The sequence below is a fragment of the Sylvia atricapilla genome, chromosome 8 (assembly GCF_009819655.1).
Source record: "Sylvia atricapilla isolate bSylAtr1 chromosome 8, bSylAtr1.pri, whole genome shotgun sequence".
Classification (NCBI taxonomy): domain Eukaryota; kingdom Metazoa; phylum Chordata; class Aves; order Passeriformes; family Sylviidae; genus Sylvia; species Sylvia atricapilla.
The window spans coordinates 12,988,672-13,015,306 of NC_089147.1; the positions used below are offsets into that span (position 1 = coordinate 12,988,672).

The 26,635-nt window shown below is 45.9% G+C and overlaps 1 protein-coding gene across 1 annotated transcript; it reads left to right on the top strand.

The window, feature by feature from the left end:
* Positions 1-22: 22 nt before the first annotated feature.
* On the top strand, positions 23-26,590 carry ARL3 (ADP ribosylation factor like GTPase 3). Its single transcript, XM_066323644.1, has 6 exons — positions 23-110; positions 10,190-10,333; positions 11,468-11,584; positions 15,681-15,731; positions 17,697-17,882; positions 26,403-26,590. The coding sequence occupies exons 1-6, from the start codon at positions 108-110 to the stop codon at positions 26,448-26,450; spliced, it is 549 nt and encodes a 182-aa protein (XP_066179741.1). The 5' UTR covers positions 23-107; the 3' UTR covers positions 26,451-26,590.
* Positions 26,591-26,635: the final 45 nt, after the last annotated feature.

The following is a 26,635-nucleotide window of genomic DNA, read 5'->3' on the forward strand; positions in this document are numbered from 1 at the left end:
CCGTTTGAGGGCGGGGCCGTCGCTGGCTCCTCCCCCCAGCGCGGGCACGTCGGCGCGCGGGGTGGGTGTGACGCAGTTGCCCATGGTAACCCCGGGCCGCGCCGAGGATGGTGAGCGGGGCGGGGGCGAGCGGGGCCGGGGCCGGGGCCGGGGCCGGGGCCGGCGGGGCGGGGTGGGGGCCGGGGCCAGCCACAGCGGGGCCGGGGGCGCCTGAGGCCGCGCATGATCCCCATGCGGAGCGTGGGCTGATGGGGGCCGGAGGGTCTGTCGGGCCCGGCTGGGCTCATGGCAGGCACGGGCAGGCCTCGGGCCATGAGCGGGGGGGCTAAGGCGATGGAACCGGGAGGATCGAGCCGGGCTCTGCACGGTGCTCTCTGGCAGTAGGACAGGAGGCAACGGGCAGAAACTGATGCACAGGAAACTCCACCTGAATATGAGAAAGAACTTTGCTGTGCGGGTGACCACACACTGGTACAGATTGCCCGAAGAGTTTGTGGAGTCTCCCTCACTGGAGATATTCCAGAACCATCTGGACGTGATCCTGTGCCATGTGCTCAAGGATGACCCTGCCTGAGCGGGAGGTTGGACCAGATGACTGGCTGTGGTCCTTTGCAGCCTGACCCATCGTGTGACTGTGTGACACCCACCCAGGGAGTGTGACCAGCCTGGGGTCTGAGTACCCCCCTGGGGCATCCAGTCAGGCATGGGGGCCTGGGGCCGTGCAGGTTCGGGCACCCATTCAGAGGGATGAGAACAGTGTAAATTTGGGGCCTCCAGCCATGGAAGACCCTGGCTGGGGTTGGGGCCCTGGCAGCACACAGATGATATATGGGGTAAAGGCAACAGAACTGGTCAAGGGCCTGGAGCACAAGTCCTGTGAAGAATGGCTGAGGGAGCTAGGATTGTGTAGTCTGATGAAGAGGAAGCTCAGGGGTGACCTTATCACTCTCTAGCTACCTGAAAGGATGTTGTAGACAGGTGAGGATCGGCCTCTTCCCCTGAAGTGACCCAAGTGACAGGACAGGAGGAAATACCCTCGAGCTGTGCTAGGGGAGGCTCAGACTGGACATTAGGAAGAATTTCTTCACAGAAGGGGTGATTAGACCTTGTAAAGGACTGTCCAGGGAGGTGGTGGAGTCACCATCCTTGGAAGTGTTTAGAGAAAGATTGGAAAGATTGGCCATGGCACTTGGTGCCATGCTCTAGTTGATATGTAGATGTTCTGTCATAGGTTTGACTTGGTGATCTCAGAGGTCTTTTCCAATCTAATTGATTTTGTGATTCTGTGAATCAGGTCTAGACAGAGGCTAGGAAGCTCAAGGATACTATGGGAGGGGGTCTTTGTTGGGATGGATTCAGCGTGCTTGGAGTTGATTCAGTCAAGGTGTGGAAGGTGTGATGGAGGAGTGGGTGCTTGGGAGGGCTGGGGAACAGGATGGCAGTGGCCTGAGGAAGAAAGGAGCTATGTAAGAGCCTGTCAAGGATGGAAGGCAATGTTCAGAGATTGCCTGTGAAGAGTCTGGGAGCAGCTGTGACTCTAAAGGGGCACTGGACAACCCAGCCAAGGTGGGAGGAGGCCACTCTGGGACTTGAATCCTGGCTATAGGAATTGAGGGAGCTAGAAGAGAGCTTGCTGAGGTGAAAGGGCTGTTTTTTTATACACAGCCTTAGAAGGGGAGTTCAGTCATGATAGAGAGAGGCTGGATGAAGGTGTTCAGAGATGGCCAGGACAAAAGTGCTCAGGGGCTGAAAGAAAACTGCCAGTTGGGTGGGATGGACAGTCTGATGAGTCAGTGGGAAAACCCAGTCAATGTTTGGCTGGCTAGGATAGTTTGCTGGGATGTGGTGTGCTCTGGGGTTTTCTGCCATGGGCTGGCAAGATGAGAGACAGTCTGGGTTGAAAAGAAGAAATAAGAATAAACTGTGGGAAAGACTGGAAGTGGAGTTTTGATGTTGATGAGAGAAAAAAGCGTCCCAAGGAGCAAAGAAGTGTTGGAAGAGGGAAATAAATTGTCTGAGAGGTAGCAGCATGGATTGAAGGAAAAAAACTGGGTGTGTTGGGTAGAGGGCAATGCTGGGAGCCAGGTGAGGTGATGAGGGTGTAGTGCAGTCTAAACTGATGTTTGAGGAAGGTTGGATGATGGACTAGGGTCATCCAGGTGTTGGAAACAATTTGGGTTTAGATGCCAGAGTAGTTGGGGTGGGATAAGTGGGATACTGGCAAAGTGCAGCAAGGACTGGAAGGAGGGGTTGGAACTATGGGTGAGGGGTGGTGAGAGGGAGCTGCCGTGGATGTGGAGCTACTCATGAGGATGCTGCATGAAGAGAGAGCCCAAGCAGAAGGAAATAGCAATGGGGAAGGAGGTTTCCCAAGGGCAAAGCCTTATTTTGTCCAGGAGCCCTCTGGACACAAGTTGGATTCATGCATGGGAGGAGGTGTAAGCAAGAGCATCAAAGGCAGCTTCTCGTCTTCACTGGGTTAATTCTGGCTGCATCCCTACCACTGGGCCACAGAAAAGGAGATTGAGATAAAGCCTGTGGGATCTGCTCTATTTTAGATGAGTTGGTGATGGGGCATGTCACACCAGGCACCAAAGCCATCACAGGATGGACATCTGCTGTAAAGATGAGGGCAGCTGCCTCCAGCAGTGCAGTGCTTTGTGGGACACATTTGGCTTGCAGCTGCCAGATCTGCTCTTCTGCCTTATGATGTCCTGATAAGCTGGTGTAGTCTGGGATCTGGATACTCTTATCCAGGGACTTAGTGTGCAGAGAGGGTGGACTGGGTGTTCTCCAGTGTTTGTGTTATTTGATACAACATTTTACTGCTTCTTTGTCTATTTTCCATTTATTGGAATTGTTTTTTTTAATTATAGCCTCTCAGGCAGGGTGGCTGGCACTTTGGGGTGCCTGGTGGGCTGGCTGGTCTGGGCAGAGGACTGGAGAGCAATGCACTATCTCTCTAAATTCTCAACTTTCACTAAAACAGAATAATCATTTGTGGTAGAAACTCTGAAACAGCAGCAAATATATCCAAAGCAGCTATGGCAGCCTGGGGGTGTGGGTCAGCAGTCAGAAATCATCCAGACAGCTTGATGTAACAATTTACTGCTTGTCATCTGAGCCGTAGCTGCCCGTGAGCACGTTCCTGCCATGTCCTGATTGCACTGGAAAGTGCTTAAATTCCCCATAACAACTGCTTGCTCCAACTCCAGTGATAAGAGGGTTAATGCTGAGGTTTAAATTATTTCAGTGTTCATCCAAGTGAGTAAGTACAGAGGGAAAGTGTCTTCTTCTGCAGCGCATACCAGCATTTCTCACAGCTGTGGGGCAGGGCCGGTGGAAGGTCGTAGTTGGAGCATGGAGGGAAGGATGAGCCATAAAACTGCAGTGCATGAGAGACGTGTAGTGCTGAAGTCTTTGGCACTGTTAAGCAGCATCTGCAGTGGGCGCATGGCAAGGGCGAAGGGAGGCTGTTACATGAAAGGATACGCTGCTTTCCAAAGGTTAGGAAATGCTGTGTGGAGCAGAGCTTGTGGCTTCCTCGTCACTGTAATAACAATCTTTACCAAGAGACATGGTATGTTATTGATAGATGCTAGGGCCAGAGGATGGCTGGTGTTTTTCTAAAGCCATTGATTGAAGATGACATCATTGTGTCAAAACCAGATTTGTCAAAATGTGGCCCTGTTTTATAGCTGAGGAAACTGAGTCACAGAGTGTCTAGCTCTGTCAGGCACATCTGGTGAAGAGGATAAAAAACCCGCATAGCTAAATGCACAGTCAGGCATCTTTCTCCTGGTCTTGAGCTCATATTTCTGGGAAAACCAGCATCCATGTCTTGCCTGTTGTAGGTGTACTTCATACGTAGAAATTCTTTCTTTTGTCCCTTGTTCCTTGGCAGTAAGGCTCTATTTAAAATAGCCCCATAAAAATGCTTTCAAGGATTTTAAGTGTCTCATTACTTTAGTTTTCAGTACAGTTCAATGTCATGTTTTTGGTTTATTTTACTGATTGCTGGGAGCCTGATATGAAAAATCACCTGCAGATAGGAAAGTACGCTAGTCACTGGCCAAGACTTTGAAATTTTGAAACCAGACAGAGACTGCTGACATTGTCCAGTTCTGGGCACTAGCTCTTCTCTGCACAGGGCAAAATACTTCTTTCAAACCTGCTGACACCAGAGGAGTTTGATTTTAATTATGAAAAGAGGATTCATGCTGGTATTGGTTTATGTATCAAACTGGAAAGTGCTGTGTGACCTCTTTGACAGAAAACTACATTAGTAGGTTTGAGCTGGAAAAACTCTGTAGGTGACTTGACTCCATTAAATTTTGGATTTCAATGCAGGAAAGAAAGTCTGCATTGAATGACACCATATGGTGGAGACATGCAGCAAGCAAATGATTTTTTGGGAGTTTTGCCAGAGTAAGAAGTATTGAATAAACTGTGCTCAATAGATTAATTTACTTCGGTTGTATTTTGAAAAAGACTGGATGATTTTATGACCATTAGTGACATTTGCAGTTCTGCAGCCGAAGATAAAGGTAATCAGACGTCATTCTTCAGGGCACCAGCTAATCAGTGCAGTTGTCAGGAAGGACTCCCCTCCTCCAGCTCTGTGTGCAGGATTGCACCCTGGATGACAAATGTAGCCTCATATAACCAGTGTGCAAGGCAGGATATTTGGCTCAGCTGAGTCCCTCGTCCTTCCCTGTGTCAGCTCCTCCTGTGTGACTTTCTGAAATCATCATGTGTACCCTCTATCTTTATGTTACACTTTAAAACTGGTGAACTGCTGCCATATTGCCCACCTGAAAGTAAATAAATTGGTGCCCAGAGCTGTGCTAGGTGCTGTGCTGGCAGAGCACGGAGGTGCTCCCATGCCATGGAAATATGGTCTGTCTGCAGTGAGAGATAACCAACTGATACGAATAATTAGGATCCAGGACAGGTTTGAACTTGACATGTTTGCTGCCTAAACCTCATCAAGGATTGTAGGTGTGGCAGAGAAGGAATTAGCAGAAGAATCACGGGCTGGTTTTATGGATATTTTGTGAAGTTTCTCCCACGATTGTGGGAAAGTCACCCAAGTTTGAGAATAGAGCTCAGCAGTGCTGGGGAGCTGTGGGGAGACAGGAGTTGTCATCTCAATGGCAAATGTGCTTGGCTGAGATGAGTCTTGAGGTAAATACAAGTGACTTGTGGTTGCAGTCGTGGGGAAGAGGGCATCTCTGCAGGGGTGTAGAGATGAGGGTGATGTTGTCGTTAATGGCAGGCTGAGCTGCTGAGTTTTGTGGCTGTATTGCATCTTAGTGAAGAGAATTGGTTCTACCTAAATAGCCACATCTGGTAGATAAGCAATTGGTGGTGACTGAGGGTAGTTTTATTTTAAACTCATTATCTGAGCCTTGTGGCTAATAAAGTTAAACAGAATACATTTACTTCTCTTTCTTAATAAGAGTCAACCGTGCTTTGCAGCAGCTTGTGGGCCACGCTTTTTATCCATGCTCCGTGTATCAAGCCCTCAGTACAAGGGAAAATTGTTCTTTCCATTATGGCTTTATATTGCCAATCTGATACAATATTTAAACAGATTATCTCGATGCTCTGTTTGTCCCAAACCAATTTTTGCTTTGGCCTGTAAAGTGAATCTTCCTTTCAGTGGCTTCTGTGGTACAGGATGTAGTTACATGCATCAACTTGTTTGAGAGACCCATATGCAGCATGGATTTAAAGCTGAATAAACCCGCAAAACCCTTAGCAAGGACTATAAATGTCACTGTATTTTTATATATGTAGTATTTTTTTTGAGAGAGAGAATAGGATTACTGCATGCTGCTATAATTGAAAGTCCTTTGATAATTTGGTGGGTATTTTAAACCTAGCAATGATATACTTTCATAAAACCACACATCCCAGTTTCCTGAAGGCTGCTAATAAGATGGTTAGCTTTGCTTTCATGCTCGATGTGTTTATGAGTGCTCTTACCCATTAAGTTGCATCTCTGAATTTAATGCCCCACTCTGATTTCATAGTAATTGTCAGGAGTCTCTTTTTCTTACTGTATGTCCCCGCTCACTGTCTGGAAAATACAGTCTCCTCATTGCTGACCCCATCAGTCTGTCTCCTCGTGGTGCTTGTAAAAAAACCCCCTCTCCACCAAGGACAAAAGTGTTTTTAAACAAGCCAATCTGATATAAGACATAGTTTGCTTAACCCAGAGGTGACCAAGAAGCGGTTGCTGGCTGACTGTGCCCAGCCTTGAGTTGCTCTGTCTGGCTGCCCTTCTCCAAAGGCTGCACATGCTGCCATGCTGTGCTGTTCATTATCTGAGCAGCATCTGCAGTTCCCTTCTCTGTTACAGATGCCGCAGTCTGCTTAGTTCTGTGCAGCTGACACACTGCCCTTACACTCCTGTGAGGCGTCTCTGCAGCTCCTCAGCCAGCTCACATCTACCCTGACCTGCTCAAGACTTGTCCTGCTTTTCACCCTGGACACTCCAGTGAGTGAGTGCCACTGGCCTGGCTGCCATGCAGGCATCCTGGGAATCCTCCCTTCTCACAACTGGCTAAGTCCCAGCCTGAGACATTTGTTACCTGCCCTGCTTCAAAAATCTGCTTCTCCTCTGTTGCTTCTGTGCATCCTCTTTGCACAAGATCTTCCCATTTCATGGCTTTCTACCTGACATCTCCCATCAAAAACAAGGCATTGCTTTCTGACTCTCCTCAGCCTGTTAGTTTCAGTATTGTGTTTGCCAACAGAGGAGTGCTTGTCCGTCAGTGTGTGTGCAACAGGGGCTGCTTCTCCCACATAGTGGTGGCATGCTGCAGGAAACTCTGCTGAGTTATTTTTTCCAGTCTACTAAGCTGTCAGGAAATGCCTTCTGTCTTTCTAGCCAGTGTGCTCATAAGACCAATTAAAAAGAATTAAAAAGAAAAAAAAAAAAAAAAAAAAAAAAAAAAAAAAAAAAAAAGAGAAACCCATCTGGGCATGGCTTTCCTTAGTTTTAAATCATGCAGAGAATGCTGGATATTCACATTTTAAATACTATTTACAATAGTAACAGTCACAGGAACCAATACTATTATTTGGCTCTGGATTTAAGTTGTATATACAGACCATGTAACCTATGCTGGCAGCTACTGAAATAAAGTCCACTTCTCTATGTTGGCTTGCTTGTCTTCCAGCCTTTTAAATCAGCTTACTTTATACCTTAGAGAATACTTTTATTTCTATATATATCTCCTCTTCTATTGGCTACCCCCGATAATCCTGTGATCAGCCATGCAGCAGTGTCACTTGAGTAGAATATGGAACGATGCTGATCGTTTTCTCATAGGCTGTCATACTAGCCCAGAAATAGCATCCATCTACAATGGGAGAAGCTCTATTAACATTTACAACTGTTCCTCTTCCCGACCCTTGAGAATTGCTCCGTGGTAGATAAGCAATACTTTGTAATACATTTCTTTGTGTTCAGTATTTTGGAGTTGAATTCTGAAATATAAAGGCACCTAATCCTGATCTGCTCTGGGATACACTGCTCTGCTCTTAGCAAGTGGAGCTGTGAATAGGATTAGCATTTCAACAGCTTCTTTTTTTAACTGTGAGCAATAAACTAAAATAATAGGGCCTGATTCAGAGCTCTCCAAAGTCGGCAATAGTGCTTTGGCTGATGTACATTGGCTTTGGGTCAGGCCCATAAGAATGGGAAATTCAGTGTTTCCCTAGAAAGGAAGGAGAATGTGTGAATTTTAGAGTTCCTGCTCCTGTGGAGTCTATCCACACTGAGCTGAAATCCACGGATTTACAAGCCAACAGACACAACTATAAATTTGACGGCAGGTGAAAAGAAAATGTGTTGTTAGTCACGCAGTTAAAACTTGTGCTTTTTAATGATGTCAAGGGCACTTAGGACATGCATATAAACACGTAACCATTAGAGGTATTTTTGCTGCCGTTCCTTTTCCCTCAGACGTGTGGAAGTGCAGATGATCATTGGGGCAGAACATGGACTGGGCACTGTGGCCAGGGAGATGAGCTGTTGGGCTGGCAGTGACTGGCTGCACTGAACTCAGCCCTTCAAATTCATTAGCCATGGGCCCGTGGCTGAGAGCCAGCTGTGAGCATCTGGCCCTCAGTGTGAAGTGTACAGGTCTGTACACTTCAACTAAAAGCTGTTAGGGGATTTACTGTGCCTGTGCCTGGACTGAGTAGGCATGGCACCCTCTACCAAGCAAAGTCCATTTCTAATTCACAGCTCTTGAGCAGGGCCTGGATTCCCAGTTTTTTACCTGCCTATCACCTATGAAATAGGTGATACCTTGAGCCTGCTTATTGGGCAGTAAGACTGCAGTTTTGCTGTTGCTTACACGAGCTCTGAATTTCTGAACCTCAGCTTTCCACAGTGCTTTTAAAAAGCACAGCAACAGTGGCAATCCTGCAGCTTTCTACAGATACCTTTCAAACCCAGTTTTACTAAGTTCCTTCTCTCCTTCCTGTCACATCACACACGTATTTTGAGCTGTAGCTGGTAATTTAATAAAAACACAATAAATTACTCTGAAATCGAAAATGCTTGCCGGGGTGGATCAGATGTCACATGCATTTGAATCTCAGCGTTACTAAAAGCTTCAGCATCACGACCTGTAGTGCCTAGTCCTTTCCAAAGCACTCCCACCTGGGAGCAGTGAGGTGAGCAGTGGGAAACAGCATTTGCTGAATGGCTGAGGTTGGGAGTGGGCAGAAGGACACTGCTGGAGACAGGGGGTGCGTTGCAGTGGTGACAGTTGTACTGTGACATGCAGCTCTTAACTTAAGGACAAGTTTCTGATAGCCACGATCTGGACGAGATCGGGAGCAACCTTCAAGGCTCGAATAGTCCTTGGCTCACAACAGGAATATTTAGAGGTTTTAGTTCCTCATAGCAACAAAGCACTTCAAGACATTTAACTGATTACACCCTTGCAGGTCGACAAGAAGCATTGTCTCCGTTTTGCTACTGGGAGGACAAAAAGGCTTGAAATATGGGCCCCATGGGCTCAGTTTTCTGCTGATATTTGAACTTTCTTCCTGGCTCTTGATCTTAGAGGGCTTCAACAGGGGAATTGTCTGAGGGAGACAGAACAGGAATGCTGAGGGCTACAGAAGGGGCCATAGGTGTATTTCTTTCCTGGATTTTCTCAAGCAGATTAGTAGCAAGAGCACCTGTGTCCATAGGCAGGGTTTCAGTGTGATGTGTGCTGCTTGGGCTCTGAGGAGGGGTCCCTGACACACGGGGGCTGCAGAGCAGTGTGGCGGTGTGCCCAAAGACACCCAGGCATTCCTGGTGTCACAGCCTACTCCTGTGACCTTGGCTGCAACTATCCCTCTCCAGTGGTGTGCGCTGGGCAGTGAGAGGCAGGTGGAAGTGGGGTGATTTGCATCTCTTGGTTACATGCCAGGATCCAGAATATTTTTCCAGCCATTTTAGGGAGGTACTGGTCTCTGACTGGTGGCACTGACAAAAGCTCGGGTGTGCTGCTGTAAGGTTCATGCTTGTAAATTAGCTGACCTGCATATTCTGTTTCCTAATCCTGAGTGATACTGTCAGTTCAGAGAGCTGAGCCTGGCTAATGACTGGAATCCACTGTGCTTTTCTTAGCGAGGATGTGTGGTGATCTGAGATAGTTGTTAAGTGCTACATCCTGAGAATCAGAACTGCACGTGCCCCATGGGTTCAGTATGTTTTAGACAGATAAACAGGGTTTGAGATGACCAGGGAGTTACTGTGAGAAGAGCCAATGTCAGCTACATAGGAACCTGCAGTTACCTAGGAGGCAAATCAAATTAATGTGGTTTTCCCTCTGGTAAAGGAGCTTGCAAGGACTTGGTCTGCAGCTTTTGCAGAGGGTGTGCATAGGCACTGTCTCCCTGGCACAGGGAATGCCAAACAGCTGTGTGACAAGAGCAGTGCAGCCAGCAGGGCACCCCACTGGGTGACATTTGTGCTGTCTGAGACCTTGTTGATATTCTGAGATGGAAGAAAATAGGGGCAAAGGGAGGAGTAGGAAATGAAATGGGAATAGGGACTGCAGAAAGGTATTCAGGGTGTCTTGGTACCCACCACCAGGGGGAGGGCATGACATAGTGGGGGGTGACAGTTGGGGTGGGGAAATAACAGCTATGGTCTCTCTTGTGCATTTAGGGTTTACTGTCAATCCTGCGGAAACTAAAAAGCACCCCAGACCAGGAGGTGAGAATCCTCCTCTTGGGACTGGATAATGCAGGCAAGACCACACTCCTGAAACAGCTGGCATCAGAGGACATCAGCCACATCACCCCAACACAGGTGAGGAAGGCCTTTGCTTCTTGAGGCAGTTACTGTGGTCTGGTCCCACCTGCCACGCTGTACAAAGCACTAATGATTCATCAGAGTCTTTCAGTAAAAAGGGGAGCAACTGGAGCCTGGTGCACCATTAAGTTTGTGCCTTTTCTGCCTAGGAGGAGGTTTCCTGAAGGAGCCAGAGAGCTTCATGCCAGATCGGTCAGATAGTGCAAAAGTGGATGAGTCTGTGGAGTTCTGCAAAAGGCTTTTGAGTCATGCTAGGGTTGCATGGATGAGACTTTGTTCCTGCTGTCCTTGCCAGACAGAGGACATGTAGATTGGATGCTGCAGCACTGGACAAACCCTTGTCTGTTTGCATCTTTCACCCAACCAGCTCCAAGGGTTCTGCATATACCAGGGCTCCTCCCTAATGTCTCTCATGCCCCTTGGTTGAGCTTTGGGGTTGGCGGAGAGGCATGGCTTCCATCAGAAGCACTGCAACATTGCTCCAGAGGAGGTTGCTAGAGAGCTATGGGAGATGCTTCCCCCCACCCCGTAGCTGCCTCCCAAAGCTCCCAGCCCCGGCACCCTAATTCCCAGCCTTGGTCCCCTGGGTGGTGTGGCAGCACATTGCCAGCCCACGCCACATCCTGTTTTTCTACTTGAATGCACTTTCAGTTGGTGCTCTAATTGATGAAATGGACCCTTCAGACGTGCAGCTGTTGCTCTTTTAAGCCCAGCATTAGCTGTGTTGTGTCAAATTGAGCTGAGACCTCTGGCTTCATATTAGTTGTGACTGTCTACTCAGCTTTCACAAGCTCAGTCCTGCTTCTCACAGTGCCCTTGTTTTCTCCTTATCTGCAGCCCTCCCACCTCTTCCTGCACCCACCCTGCTGAGCCCTCTCAGGGCACTAACTGCATCATATGTCTCCAGAGCCATGACAGCATCAACCCTTGACCCAAGAACAGTGACAAACCGATGGTTTAGTGTCTGCTTTTGCTGGTGCCTCTCCCACAGCTGATCCATCTCTGTGGCTGCCCAGCCCATCTCACTGCATGTTGCAAGCATGGGATATATAAGGTGTTAATGTCTGGCTACGAACATGCTCCAGCCATTCAGGTTTATGCTCTATGTGGCTTTGTTTCTGCTCTTTCCAGGGCTTCAACATCAAAAGTGTACAGTCTCAAGGCTTCAAACTGAACGTATGGGACATAGGCGGACAGAGGAAGATCAGACCATACTGGAGGAACTATTTTGAAAACACTGATATCCTTGTGAGTATTGGCTGCAGCTGAATGCTGTGTTCATCTCATGGCTTTCCAAGGTCTCAGCCAGAAATTCAGAAACAAGTAATGTAATGTCCCAGCCCTCAGCAACACCATTGCCATTGTAACAGGAGTTATTCTGAGCTAAATGGCAAGATTGGTTGAGTGCAGTAAGAAAAATACAGTTATGTTTGCAGAAATCATTCAGTTGCATGTTTTTACTTTCACAGGATGGTGCTGTTTATAGCCAGTTCCTTTCCTCTCATCTCAGTCTCTTTCAAATGAAAGAACATTAATAACGTGTACTTTACACATCTATAGCTCCTTTCACTGGAGACTCTGAGGCCTATCATGAGCATTAGTGGCTTAAGCATCGTGTGTAAAGGTAGGGCAGTATGGTGCCCTTGTTTTATAGGGAGGGAAACTGAGGCACGAGAATTAAATGCTCTGTCTGGCATCAGATAGGAAAGCTTCTGACTAGGGGACACAGAGAGACCCCTTGTCTTTTCTTTTGCTCCTTTAATCGTAAGACTGTCTTTTAATGGTTTTGACAACTTGTATTTACCTTACCATTAGCTACAGATGACCACAATCATATTTAGAGCGCAGGACCTTTGTTTTTCCATGCCAGAGCACATTGCCCTGAGACCTTCCTGGTGCTGTCTTGGCTAGTTTCAAAGATCACCTCTAGCATGCAGCTACATATGCCAAGATAAAGGCAGAATGGGGGCTGCAGGCCTGTGTCTGCCACAAGCAATATTGCCTGTGGGAACAGAGAAAAGCCAAGGTCTTCTGCAGGCACCCATGGGAAAGTGGGAAGCTTTCAGAAAGACACCATTCCTCCCTCCTGTCACACACATACTCAGTAATGTGTCAGGAGGAGCTTCAGTGCACTTGCACGGAACAATCAGTGCAACTAGGAATAGAACTATGTTCACCAAGGTTCGTGTCCAGTTGCTGAAAGGCCTAGCTGTGCCTGCAGGCTTAGAAAACATATTCCAGATGAAGCTGTTATTTAAATGTGACTAATAAACCCTTGATACTCTCTTTTGCCAATCTTCATTTTTGAGCCTTAATTTGGAATCTAAAGTTCGAGATCAGCTGCATAAACCCAGCTGATTTCTTTTGCAAAGAGGAACTGTGGAGTTTTCTATGGGATAAGATATGGGTTTGAGAAACGAAATGAGCAGGACACACATTGTTCCTCTGTGGCTGTTGAGGACAGAGACATGATGTGGCTGTGAGGTGACTGTGCCCACTGAGCCCAGGCTCTGGCACTGTGTGTGGTGGAGAGGCAATAAGTGTGCAGATCAAGGTCAGCTCTGCAAAGCAGCAGCATTGGGATCTCTGCCTGCTGTGGCAGGTGCTCAGGCTGCAGAGGCTGTGCAACCACAAAACAGTATCTGGAACACTTGCTGGCAAAGACAATGAGCTATACTGGCCTGTGGGCTTCCACCCTTCCCAGTGTGTGCTGCATGGGAGGCTGCAGAAATAAAGGTGAATTTGAAGACTGAAGGAGATGAAAGCAGTTGTTTTCCCTGCCCCTCTCTCACCCCAGTTAAAGCAATTACAGAGAAACCCCGTCTTTTCATATGAATAATAAAATGGGTAGATAGAAGCAGAATCAGTTTGAGGGAGGCAGCAGAGTGAATTCAGAAAAATAACTGGTGCACAGATGGACTTGAGTTCCCCTAGCTGCACTTCATGCTGACACCCAGTCCCAAACTGGGAGATGTTGGTGTGTTGGGGCAGTGCTTTGCTATTTCCATACACACCAAAACTGGGATCATGTATATGTTGATGGCTCACTGTCTTTTGCCAGTCCTCATCCCTTGTTTTAGCCAGTAATTTTACCCTCTAACAAACCTGGTGCAGATTGTGCATTTATAAATTGAGCCAACTTATCCCTCATGCTGTTTCTTCATCTAGTCCCACCACTTGCAATTTCTGCCCAACCCATTTACTCCAGGTTGTGTTTTGGCTTGTTTCTCAAAGGAGGTACCCAGCTTTACTGGAATTTCTTTCTCGAATCTCCATTCTCCAACCTGGTGTTCAGATTGGCAAACTGTGTTACTAAGCACCACAGCCAAAAACAGCCTCTTGTGTGGCCTTGGCCATAAAAGCATGTTGGATGTGAGATACACTACAGTTCCCAGGACCCCATGCTTCTCTCTTCTCCTAAACTGTATTGCATAAAACAGAAAGGACCCTCTAAAGAGTATTTAAAAGCAGGAAGTAATTACATATTCAAATCCATGCAGGTGTCTTTGAATGAGAGCTTGGTCTTGCATCACACACCTGTGATATTTGGAAGCTTAACGCAGGCAAATAAGGTGTGGATATCTGGCTGATTGCATATTCAGACAGGCACCTGCAGCTATTTGGCACAGTGCTTGCTGGTTTGGAAGTAGGCACTCGGCACATACTTTACTTTCTCTGTGCTGTGCTTTTGTGGCTTTTGCCCCAAGCACTGTTGTCTCTAGTTCCCATCTTGCAAAACAGCTCCCTAGTGAGGAATGAGTGGTGCAGGAGAAAGCCTGGCTGGATGGGACCCAGAGCTATTCCTTCCCCGTTGGAGAAGCACTGCAATATGGAAGGTGCTGCTTTCCAGTTCACATGCAGCACTCGACCACTGCGTTTACGTGTTGTGGACTTCCCCAGAGATGTCCCGAGGGAGGACAGATGACAGTCCAGTCTTGCCCCAGAACACAACTGCCAGCCCTGCAGCTTCTTCCTTTCTTTTTGGTCTGTGTTTCCTACCCTAAATGGGATGCATAGGGGTGGATGCTTGGTAGGGGCGGGGAGGACGTGTGTAGCTGATCCAGTATTGGTGCACGTGCTTGGGATCACATTGCAGGGAGAGGCCTGTGTGTCACGCCGTGCCCACGGGCTGGTCCCCATCACGTGGCACCGGGTGCGTGCTCTGCTGATGCATCCCCACGCAGCTGCGTCCAGCCCTGCCGCGTGTCCCCCAGCCTCTGTCAGTGCACATCAGTCCCCAAGTGATCTGCAGAGCGGCTGGGAGGTTGCTGGGTTACCTCCTCAGCCCTCGCATACAGATTCTCCTGCTGCGTGTTTGGTCCCATTTCAAACAACTCAAATGCTGCTCATTAAGGGAGTGCCTATAGTTTAATAGATATTGCTGCTAGAGATCTTCCCTCCCCCTACTATTTGGTTGAAATTATCCTGGAAGCATAGAGTCTTATGCTGAGACTGCCTGCAAGGATGCCATTTATCTTGATGGCGGGGTGCTGTGCTCATCTATTCCCTGAAAACCAGGCTGACACTTGTTCCCTGTAAGCCACCAAAGAGCATGCAGATGACATGCTAGCAGCTTCAATCACTACTGATGGGGAATGGCAGTGACTGGAAGCAAAATGATCCGTGTTTGTCACCAGTCCTGTCCCTGTTTGCTGTCCCAGCATCCTTCTTCAAAAACCTTCACGCATCAAGCAATGAGAAAGGGATACCAGTCTATTCTTGCCTGCAGGTTGTACTGAGGTTCCCCATTTTTTTAGGTGGTAGCTGAAGATGGAGTCTTGCAGGCTGAATCCAGCTCTCATACCCAAACACCCTCTCCAGGAGGCTGCAGTAGGATTGCCTGATGGCGACTAACTCAATGTCCCCAACACGTTAATGCGTCCTCTGAGTGCCATTGTGTGCCTTGGTGGCTTATTGGGGAGGGGATGCTAGAGGGCAGCAAGGCACAGTCACACCAGGCCAGTGTTTGTACACTTTGCTGGGGTGAAAGGACATTTCTGGCTCCCCACATTTTGCTCTCCTATGCTCAGCTTCAGCTTGTAACAATAAATTTGAAGCAATACTAGCAGTCTCCTGTTCTCTTCAGATATGTATGCTATGGAGATGGTGACAGCATTCCCAGCACTGCTGCCAGCTCCTTTCTGATTCTACCCACATGGTTGTCCACTCCCTCAGCATTAAAAGAGGTGGTTCCTCTCCTTTCAGAACGTCATGAAGTTTTATCAACATTTGCTGCAAATAATAGCAAGGATCTTTGTGCCCAAAAGCATAATTAGTAGGTTCAGCTCACTTAAGCACACACTACTGTGGAAGAGTAACTTTTCCTGTAATTTCTTTTTTTCAGATCTATGTCATTGACAGTGCAGATAGGAAGAGGTTTGAAGAAACAGGTCAGGTAAGTTACTTATGCCCAGCTTCCTTTGAAGTAACTCAGTGCTTCTGAGTGCCCCTTGCTCTCAAAAGTTAGGAAGAGGATTTTGTTGTTTATGAAGGAAATTTGCATTTCAAGAGACTTGCCTTTCAACATCAATACAGATCATTTTGGTAGATGTGAAACAAGGAAAATAGGTAGCCTAATTCTGTTTAAATAGAACAGTGTTCATTAAAGTTATACAATAATAGCAAATGGAGCCTAATACTGAAAGCACGAACTTCTGTAAGTCCTTTAAACCTTGCCAAACCAAGACCCTGAGGAATCCTATTTTCTCATTTAAAAGCTGAAATGGAAATCATATTGACTTGATTGTCTTTTGGATGTGATTGAAAAAAAGCTAAGAACTTTCTAACTAATACTGGCCAGAAAATAAGATTTCCGTTTTGCAGAGTTCTGATGTTTTGTAACATTTTTTGTTTTAGGTTGGAACAAAAATAAGACTTTTAAACTTTGTTGTGTAAAATTCAGAAAGTGACAGTGTCCCAAAATAGCTAGCAATACATCTATGCCACAGGAATGGGAGATGTAGATTAAAGCCTTCTGTTCTGCCTGATTTGAAGGAGACACGTGATCTTTTGCCTCTCAAGTCTCATGGACACACCCCAACAGTAGAACTGTTGGTGGTTCTAGAGATGGGGGAATCTTTCCCGTGCTGGACCTATTTCATTTTATATCAGTAATTAAATCTTCACTGGTCAAAAGAGATGGAAAGGAAGCAGCAGCTTAGATCACTTGCTTGAGTCAGGCGGAGCCAGCTTAGACCCTTCCTCATATTTCTTCAAAAACTTTTGGTTTCAATAAATCAGCTGTGTCAGATGAAAGACCTATTTTGTTGAAAAATTCCCAGCCAGTTCTGTTTATAACTCCATCCTCTCATCCTGGCTTCCAAACCAAACATTGCTCTTGGGGGTATGGAGTTGTATTTCCACTGCAGTTTAGCATCTCCCCGACTGCACTTGTTTAATCCAGAAGTTTCCATTCAGTGGATAAAAGATGTTAGAACATTATATGAGAGCACGAGACCTTTCCAGCTAAATAAGGAGGCCACAAAAATCTCCTATACTCATCTGTCTGCAATGCCAGCAGTCCCTACAGGTTCATGTTCTGCTGAGTTTGTCATATGTTCCCATAGGGAAGTGACTTGAGGCTGAGTGCCGGTTTCACATGAGACCATTGCACAACCTAGACACGAAGTATTTCAGCCACCATTGATCCACTGCAGATTCGGATTTGAGATATTAAAAAATATTTTTGAATCAACCAGTTTTGAATGAACAAACCCATTTTTTAAGATGCCACCCAATGTGTGCTGGTGCCAGTATCCAGCTATTGAGGCTGATGCAGCTTTTCTTCAGCTAACCAATGCCTTCAAAAGCATCAGCACTTTCTTGTGGGAGGGAGATTTCCATTTTGGTGGGGGGTGGGTGGTGAGGGTAGGGATGTCCTCTCCTGTTCAAATTGCAGTGGTTAAAACTTTGAACAACCCCTTGAAACTCATGATTAGCAAAGATATTAGGGCCAGTGTCAACGGTTGCTCAGGTACAAATGTCAGTCAGGCAATAAGTTAAGACAGATTCCTCATACTGCCAATTTACATGGGGTTTTTTTTTGCTGTTTCATCAGTTTTGGTCTCCTGGGATCAGAGACTGGTAAAACACAGAGTTGTAGCCTTTAAGGCAACTGCTAATTTCAGACCAAAATTAAGATTTTTCTAACCTGTAATTGGAAGAAATTTTGAACCTTGGGCAGAGATGATTGTATACATTTTTGCTCTCTTATAATAAGATCTAGGTTTCACTGGAACACACTCTTCTAGCATTTGCCCTAAATATATTTCTAATTAGAGACAAGGACTGGTGGTTGAAGGTTTTCTTCCCTTCCCTCTCACTATCTTCCCCCCACCCCATTCCCTTGTAAATGATACAGGAGCTGGCTGAGCTTTTGGATGAAGAAAAGCTTAGTGGAGTCCCCGTGCTCATATTCGCTAACAAGCAGGATTTGCTGACGGCTGCCCCTGCTTCAGAGATTGCCGAGGGACTGAACCTACACACAATCCGGGACAGAGTCTGGCAGATCCAGTCTTGTTCAGCTCTTTCAGGAGAGGGAGTACAGGTGAGGCTCTGCAGAAGGTTTGCTGTGCCAGCAGGCCATCTGTAAGAGATGGTTGTTCTGCAGGGTGGGGCTAGACCGGCTGCCTCACCAATGAGGGTCAGCACAGCCAAAGCTTTGCACTGCAAAACGCAGGGAGTGCATGTCTTGGGTGCTGCACAAAGGGAAGGGAGAGCTGTGGGCCCTTGAGATCCCTCCATCCCTGGTAAAGGGGAGAGCCCCCTCCTAGCTAAGGAGCCCTTGGCTGGCCCAGATGAAGACATTGATTTCTTTTAAAGAGACTGCTGTCAGGTTAATCACTCTCACAAAACAAATCGTCTTTTACTATTAACCCTTTGACTGGTACGAGCGTGCACTCTAGAAATCTGATTTGCCTTTGCTACTGATGTCATTTGGCGTATCAGGCACCCGGGAGAAAAACTGATCAATTTTTCTGATCCAGAGAAATGCAAGAGTTGCACATGGAGCAATGACCACTTCTAATGTCAGCACGTGGGGTAGCAAAAACACACTAAGGGGCTGCACTGTGTCCCTGTGCTGAACTGTAATAGTTGTGTCTTGGGCTCCTGTGCTGTAGTCAGTTCCTGCAGTATAGTAGCTCTTTGTAATGTAAATGGGACCTAGGTTTGTTTATTTCACTCTTAGGCTTTCCTGAATTAATGAAGTATTTGCAGAGCTTGAAATCTGAGTACTCCCTTCACTGATATTTAAAGAAACAGAATGGTGAAGACATTTATCTTCACTGCAGTTTCAGTAAAACCTTATTTGCAGATGCTACAGAGCAGTTCAGGATAGTCAGATCTCAAGCTGAGTATGAAGAGTCACAGAAGCAGCACTCCATGCTGAGTGGGCAGTAAAATGGCAGATGAAATTCAGTGTTGACAAGTGCAAAATAATGCACATGAGAAACAACTATCCTAATTATACACATACGATGACGGACTCAAAATTAGCTGCCATTACTCAGAAGCAGATCTTTGGGAACAGAACTTGTCCAGGGCCAGAGAAGAAAATTCAAATGCTAGACAATTACAAGAGAGCAAACAAGAAACGTCTTTTCTACCAGGTTAAATTCATTGTGAGCCCATACCTCCAATATGACCTCAGATTCTGTCTCTGCCACATTTAAAAGGTTTAAGTAGTAATAGCAGAATCATAAAGTCCAATAAAAAATTCGTTAGAAGGGTCTTCAGAAGATCTTTAGACCAACTTCATATTTAAAGCAGGGATAGCTGTGAGTCTAGAGGAGGTTGCTGAGAGTCTTGTCCAGTCAGTTATAAGAATCTCTAAGCATGTAAATTCCACATCCTCTCTATGTAACTACTTCTAGGCTCTTAACTACACTAACCAGAAAAAAATTTGGTCCATATATCTGCTTAGAATTAGGAGAGATTTGAGGATCCTCCATCAGGAATGATCAGCAGCAAAGAGTGGCATCTGTATACAGGGATAATAAATAAATTAGGACTAACTAGCAGTTTGGGAGAGAGAGGACAGAGAGTGGGAACATCTTCAGGATTTATAAAATAAGGTATAAACTGTCAAATAGACTGTATGCTATTTTTACATTGCTAGAGGAAGAGTGTTCCTAATGAAATAATCAGAAAACTGTTTAAAAGAAATAAAAATAAGTGCTTCTTTGCAAGTTGCATAATTAAATTCTGGATTTCATTGGCACAGGATGTTGGGGAACAAAGGTATCAGAAAAAAAAAAGATATCAGAAAAGTCCTTAAGTGAACTTCTGAAGAAGAGATGTGCAGGAAGTCACTCACCTCTAAGATCTGGAGGCAGCTTTTGACTGAGGAACAGCTTGGGCTATGAACTGGGAGGGAAGAACAGAGTAAGGCAGATCCTTTTCCTACGTGGTCTTTCCCCTGGCAGCCAGAAAGAGGATGCTGGCCTGGATGAACCATTGGTCTGACTCAGTACAACAGTTCTGATTTAAAATTCTCAACCTGATTTTTAGACCTGAATGTAGTAGTTGGTGTTCACTAAAGGGCCTTTAGTTAGTTGAGCTACAAGTTCAGCTATGTTGTAGGTAGTGTTGTGAAGTACATCAGCGCTAATCTTTGCTCTGAAGAAATCTGACCAGGAGATCCAGGCTGCAGTTGACAGGGTTTCATGCAAACATACATCACCTTCCTTCCCCCCTCAGGCCCTTCTCTAGGTTATGGAAATCCAAGGGAGCGCTCTCCAGCTGCAAAGGGGCAGTAAAGAGACAGGTGAAATTCTGAGATGTGGAAGAAGCAAATGATACAAAGTATCACTTTCTGTTCCTGAGCTTTGAAATGTGCTTCCTTCTCAGGCAGATTTGTGGGCTCTCTGCAGTGGGCTGCACACTTCCCCATTGACAGCACCTTCTTACTGTGCCTCCTCCCTGAAGTACAGCACATTCCTAATCATCCAGTAGTGTAAAATATTCAGCCCAGTACCTTCTGCCAGGGAAATGAAATCTGCTTCTGCATTCACTTCCAGAAAATAGAAGGCCAGAACTAAATAAAAGTATTTGCAGGCCTTTGTATTTTGTTCATAATGCTTATCTAGACAAATTAGTTTAGATGCAGGCCAGATAACATCCCACTTTGTTATAGTCAGTCTCATTGCCCTAAATACTGTAGCTTATTCCATAAAGGATTATTGCAGAAAAGTCGGGAAAGTTGCAAACTCTATAGCTTATGGAAGAAGAGCCCTTACATTTCTCTTCAACCGTAACTTCAACCCTGTCAAATCAGACAGCAGTAATGTCAAGCACACCCTTTCCTTGCAAACTGAAAAAAATGTTTGGGGAGATGGGTTTTAACTAAACCCAGATCAGCCTAGGAAAAAAATGGTGTCTTCAGTCTTGGGACATTAAGGAGAGGTCAAACTTTAGGAGAATCAAAGAACTTGTTTAAGGAGTGAGATCAGGAAAGATGTTTTTGAGGATTGTGGTATACCAGGGCCACAGGTACCAGAGGCTCAGAACAGGAGCTCTCCATGTGTGATTAAATCTCAGGTCACCACTTTAAGGACTTCTTTGAGAAATGACAATAAATGGCAGCAAAATAAATGGAGACGGGGAAGCATCAAGTGTTCAGAATGAAAGCCAAGGAACAAGCACACCAACCAGCACAGGTGATGGAATGATTTAGCTGGAGTAGAACTGGAGACATTGCTGGTGGATTCTGCAAGGACGATGGAGAAGGTGGATTGCAAGGAAGAGTGGTGGCATATCTTGTACTGAGCACATGCAGGAACAGGGTTCATATGGGAAGATGTTTGTGATAGCTTGAAAGAAGAGCAATGAGCAAAGATAAATAATGCTGATACATGAAGGAGAAATAGTTTGAAGGTCATTTAATTAGTTTAGCAGTTATCACCATCGTGTATAGAACTGGGTAGTTAAGACTGGGGATTTCAAGGTTAATGAGATTAGATTATGGTTAATAGAATGATATAAATTTAGAGAATTTAACTATTATTTGAAATGGGTTATTTAATAAAACTGTTAATTAAGGGGGAAATCCACATAGTCATCTTCTCTTTTAAAATTAACCATTAGGGACTCTGGAAAAGGGGCCTAACAGCGTCCTGAGCAGGCTCAGAAGAGAGGTGACTGGGTTAACTGGAAACTCCATGTAGTGTCTCTGGATGCCAGCTGGCAGCCCCTGTTATGCCAGCTGAAGACTTCATTACCTCCTGACTGTAACTGTGGGCAGCACTAGTCTTGTTAATCAGACTTCATGGTGCCATCAAGGCTTTTTCAAGCAAAATGTCTGCTTGGGTCTGATCTTACCCTCAGCCCCAGTGACAAAGCAGGAAAGCCTTTTCTCCTTGCCGCAGCCATCTGGGCTCTGCCTCTGGAATGGAGTCCTGAGCAGCCTACACTGAGACCCTGGCACAGGGTACAGCAAGTGAGGGAGGTGATTACTGATGACAGCAGAGGAGCATAAGGGAACTGTTGCCTCACAGAGACTCTCTGGTGCCACATAAGCTCTCTTGAGGTTATATTTGTGACCAGGTCTCAAGTTGTAGCTCTTGGTGTGCAAAAGCTGTGTACATTCCACCCTGGCCAGCCAGGGTGGTGTGAAAGCAAACAGGACCTCTCTGCTTTTGCTGCCTCCTCTCTTGCTGAGGTATTATTTAGGGGCCAGGGTGTGATATTAAATATGACTCAAGGCTTGGGACCGATGTGTGCTCTGCAGCTTGTTTCTTGTCTGAAGCAAGATTCTCCAATCAAGGCAGTGGGAGTTCAGCCTGCCCCGAGGAACTGTCCTCCAGAATGATGATGCAGCGTATTGTATCCAGAGTCTCCCAAACATAATGACCCTCTAGAGACCATTAAAAGTCAGTGAAACTGAGAGTAGCCACTAAACTTTTCCAATTTATGCCAGAGCCCATCTGGCCCAAAGGACTGTGGGAAGGCCGAGCCTCTGTCTTCTCCCTGGCTGTTTCAGCCCAGTTAAGAATGAAGCCCAAGACCTAAGTTATGTCTATGCTGCAATTCAGCACTTTCATTAGGGCAAGATTCAGAGCAGAACCATCCCTGGCAATGTGGTATCTGCAGAGCTTATGTTTAGTCTTAGCCAGGACAGGCTGGATAGGGATCTTCCACATCTTAACAAGGGCTATTTGTAAATGTGATTTAAAACCAGTTTTGATGACTGCAGCTCTCCTGGGGCAGGCAGAGCCTGTGCATGTTGAGGAAAAGCAACCATGTTTCCAGATTACAGGGCAGTGTCTTCTGATTTTTAAGTAGGGTAAGGAGGGACTCTACAGTACTGCATCAGGGATACAGGGTCTCAGAGGATGAGAAAATAAGCTTTCACCCAGGCAAAAACCAATGGATAATGTACTGACAGGAGCTTGTAAGAGCCAGCCTGTATGATCACTGGAGGTGCAATGAAATGACAGATAATGAAGGCACAGTCCTGGCTGTGCAGAGGGAGAAGAAAGTGACAGTTAAAATAACGCATACCAAAAATGCTAGAGATTGAGAATTTTGCACTTGCCTGACCCAATTTGTTATGGCAGACAGAGGATTACATGAAAGGATTAAGCTTTTCTGTCCTTAAGGTCACATTAGGGGTCACAAGTTTGTGGCCTTGCCTGATCCCAGGCTTGCAGGGGAGCAGAAATCGCCAGTCTTTTTATGGGGTGGAAAGGACTTGTTCGCTGTGTTTGAAGTCAGATTACTTCAGTCCCATAGCCACAAAGCTGATAATGCAGAGAATAAGCAAGCAGTGGGCTAATCTTAAGCAGGACTTTTTATTTCTCCCAGAGAAGGCTCTACCAGTACTTTCCCAAAGGGCATTGGAGTACAACTCCCTTGGCACAATAGCAGATGGGAGTGCAGCAAGGCAGGGTTGTGTGAGCAGCATTTCTCTGCAAGGAGCATTATCCTCTTCCCTGGGGTTCTCTCTCTTTGCTTTGGTAAAGTTTACTAGCTGCTTGTTAAGGAGCTAAGAGAGGCAAAGCTGAAAGATCTGAAATCTTTCCCTGGCTAAGTTTTCCCAGGGTTGACTTGAGGCTGGAATACTAATATTGTATCCGCCTCGATCCTCAGAGTACCTGCCAGTGTCTCTGCGTCTCAACAAAGCAGCACAAGGACATCTATCAAGATCTAAATGTTACTGTAGGGATTATACTTTCTTCACAGAACCATCTTTTAAACATGCAGATATAGGGACAGAGTGTGCAGGGACAAAGGATGACAACAGTTGACTCCTTGAGGACTTGATTCTTTCAAGCACTGTTTCCTCCTTCCCATGTGCCTTTCCCATTGCAGCTCTTTGTGTTTGTAGCAGCTTCCCTGGATTTCTCTGTCTTACCAGTGCTCTGTCCTGCTTCACACCTTAGGTAGAAAAATTGTAAATGTACCTTTTAGGTTTTTCTGCTTTCCATTGTATTTGGCATTCTCCGAATCGTCTGGGGGCACTGCAGAACAATACCCCCCTCAAAAAAAAAGCTGCATCAGAAGCTGCAGACACAGCTGAGGAAGGCATCTTACATACACCTTTCTGATACAGCTGAACATGTTAATTTTTCCTTTATCACTGTCAGGCAGGGGGATATTTACAATTAAATGTGATTTTTTCTGTCAATTAACTCATGTCAGAAGAGAGTTTTTAAAATCTATTCCTGCTTTAAAAGTTTGGTGACCTACTTACGTATTTCAAGCGTGTTTGGAGTTCACCTTTCCTCTTGCATTTTGCTATGTCATTCTTTTGCCCTCGTTAAATGCTTCATGCAGCCAGGCTCCCAGCCATGGTAAATCCCATCATAAACTCTGCTTTATGGCCCTCGCTGCGCTGGTGCTGCAGTGGTCTGCTTTTCCCCTTGCCGAGCTCCCCAATGGCAGCGGGCAGAGTTTTAATCACTGTGAATTCAGGTTGTGGTCAGATTAGGTAGAAGATAGGATGCGTGTTTGTTGTTTTGCAGTGATGTATTGTTTCTAGGATTACTGTGCTGAATAGCAGAGGGTGTCAGCTGATATTTATTACTTTAAGCTGTCTCAGCTGTTCTGGTTCAGCAAATAAACCTACATTCAAAATGAATGAGGAGCTCTACTTGCCTTGTATGCCATGATGTGTGCAAATGTGATTATTGCTTCCGAGGCAGGGGAAGCTGAAATCATTGTGGGAGCATTTTTATTTATTTATTTATTTATTTTTACTCTTTGCAGGCAATCATGCAGATTTCTAAAGCACACAATCAAGTCAAAGGCTTGACACCTCTCCTTCTAGCCCCATTGTTAAGCCCTGGCATTCCTCATGCTGGGAATCACTCGCTCCCTCTCTCTCTAAAGTGATAAGCTTTAAACCATGCTATTGATTGCTTAAGGCATTACATGTTTTACACCTAGGTTATCAGTGTTATTGAAAGGGGAAGACACAAAGCTACTGGGCCTTAAAATGAATCTACCACTCATCTTTTCCCATTTGCTCTGAGGATTTCAGACAATTTGTTTTACACAGATCTCTGCTGGGGAGATAAATAAATGAAACTGGAGACACCAACCCTCCCCAAGGTTAGAGTTAGAAGTGTTATTAGTGTAGGGCCTCGTGTGCACCCCAGCACAAACTGGGCTCATTTATTCTTTATTTAACACAACAACAAAAGTTGCTGCTCCCTTTCAGATAAGAAGTGTCACATAGCACAGTTATCAAGGTGAATTGGTATTTTCAAGTGAGAACCTCTCTGCTTCTGATTAAGCCCTGAGGACTCCCTCTCTTTTCTCTTAACTCTTTAGCTCCACTCTGACATGGCCACCACCTTTGTGGCTGAGAGACAACACAGAGGCACAGCAGTGAGTGTCAGCTCACCCGAAGGGCCTGCCATACTCTGCTGTGGGCTACCTGTCCTTGGGAGAAGTTGAGGTCCTCGGCAGCCTTTTGGCAGTCTGGAAACAATTACCATTGTTTCTGGACTGCCAAATTAAGAAGAAAGAAGCAACACTGCTACCATGGGGCTACCAGTGATGTTTGCCCAAAAGCTCTGACCTTTCTTAGGGTCTAACTAAGGCTGTTGTTGCAATGGTACAAAAATGACCACTGAACATAATACAGTGAAATCCCTCCACTCTGAACTCTGAGGCGACATTTGCCTGACTTCCAAACACAAAGATGTGCTGCTCCCCTCTCACCCCCAAAACCCCACCTTTTGCCTTCAGCCTCCCTGTCTGCAGAGATATCTTGTAGGCAGGATAGAGGTGAGGGATTTGATGGGACACAAATATGAGGAGACTGTGTGTCTTGATTGTGCATGTCTCCTAATGGATAAGTGACAGGAACAGATGAAGTGTTGCTTTGGCTTTCAATAGCATATCCCATTCTGGGATCTCAGCAGTAAACTCACAAATCGGGTATTCACGGCACAAGTGTTGCTGTCCTGCTTGCACTGGCCAGAGAAGTCACCCACACATTTTTACAGAGATACGTTAAAGAGTATATCAGCCTCTTAAAGCATGACCACATAGTTTCTCACCGAACCCCCTGTGGGATCCCTAAGGGCCCATTTTCTGTGAGGGCCCTGAGGAACAGGGAGCAGGTCTAGGTCTGGTTATTGCAGTGACTTTCATGGATCTGGATTTCAAGGCTTGCAGATGAGCAGAGAATTAGAGCTGTTTTCTTAACGGGGGCTGAGTGTATAACAAACAGTCCCCTAAAATCCAGTCTCAAAGATAAGATGACTTGCCCGAGGTTACACAAATCATCTGTAGCTAAACCTGGAACTGAGCCTTCATTTGCCCCTGACGTACCTTGACTGCAAAGTGATCCTTCCTCGAAGGACCTACACATAGCGACGTGATGAGATGATGATACTTCTTTACGGTTAGATGAAAGATTTAATAACCTCTGTTTGACACCATCTACCAAGCAAGGAAGCACTTATTTTTTTAACCCACAGTGGTTTTGGGGACAGAAGGGCAGGCAGGGGGTCGATGAGGAGGCAGAACATGGTGCTTGCAGAATGGTGGTGGGGTGGGCTTGGGGGATTCCTCCTCCCATCGCTTGACTAACATTACCTTTCTCTGTCTGAAGGACGGCATGAACTGGGTGTGCAAAAATGTCAGTGCTAAGAAGAAGTAAAGCGTTCTGAGCTGCATGGAAATGGAGGAGCGGTGGGAGCAGAATTCTAGCCTGAAAACACTAATTTGCTGCTTTCTGACCAAATGTTTTTCCATCTGTGCACAGCTACAGCTGTTAAAAGAAAAAAAAAAAAAAAAAGAGAGAGAGAAAAAAGGGAGCAACATTGGTTTAAACCTACTGCTGGA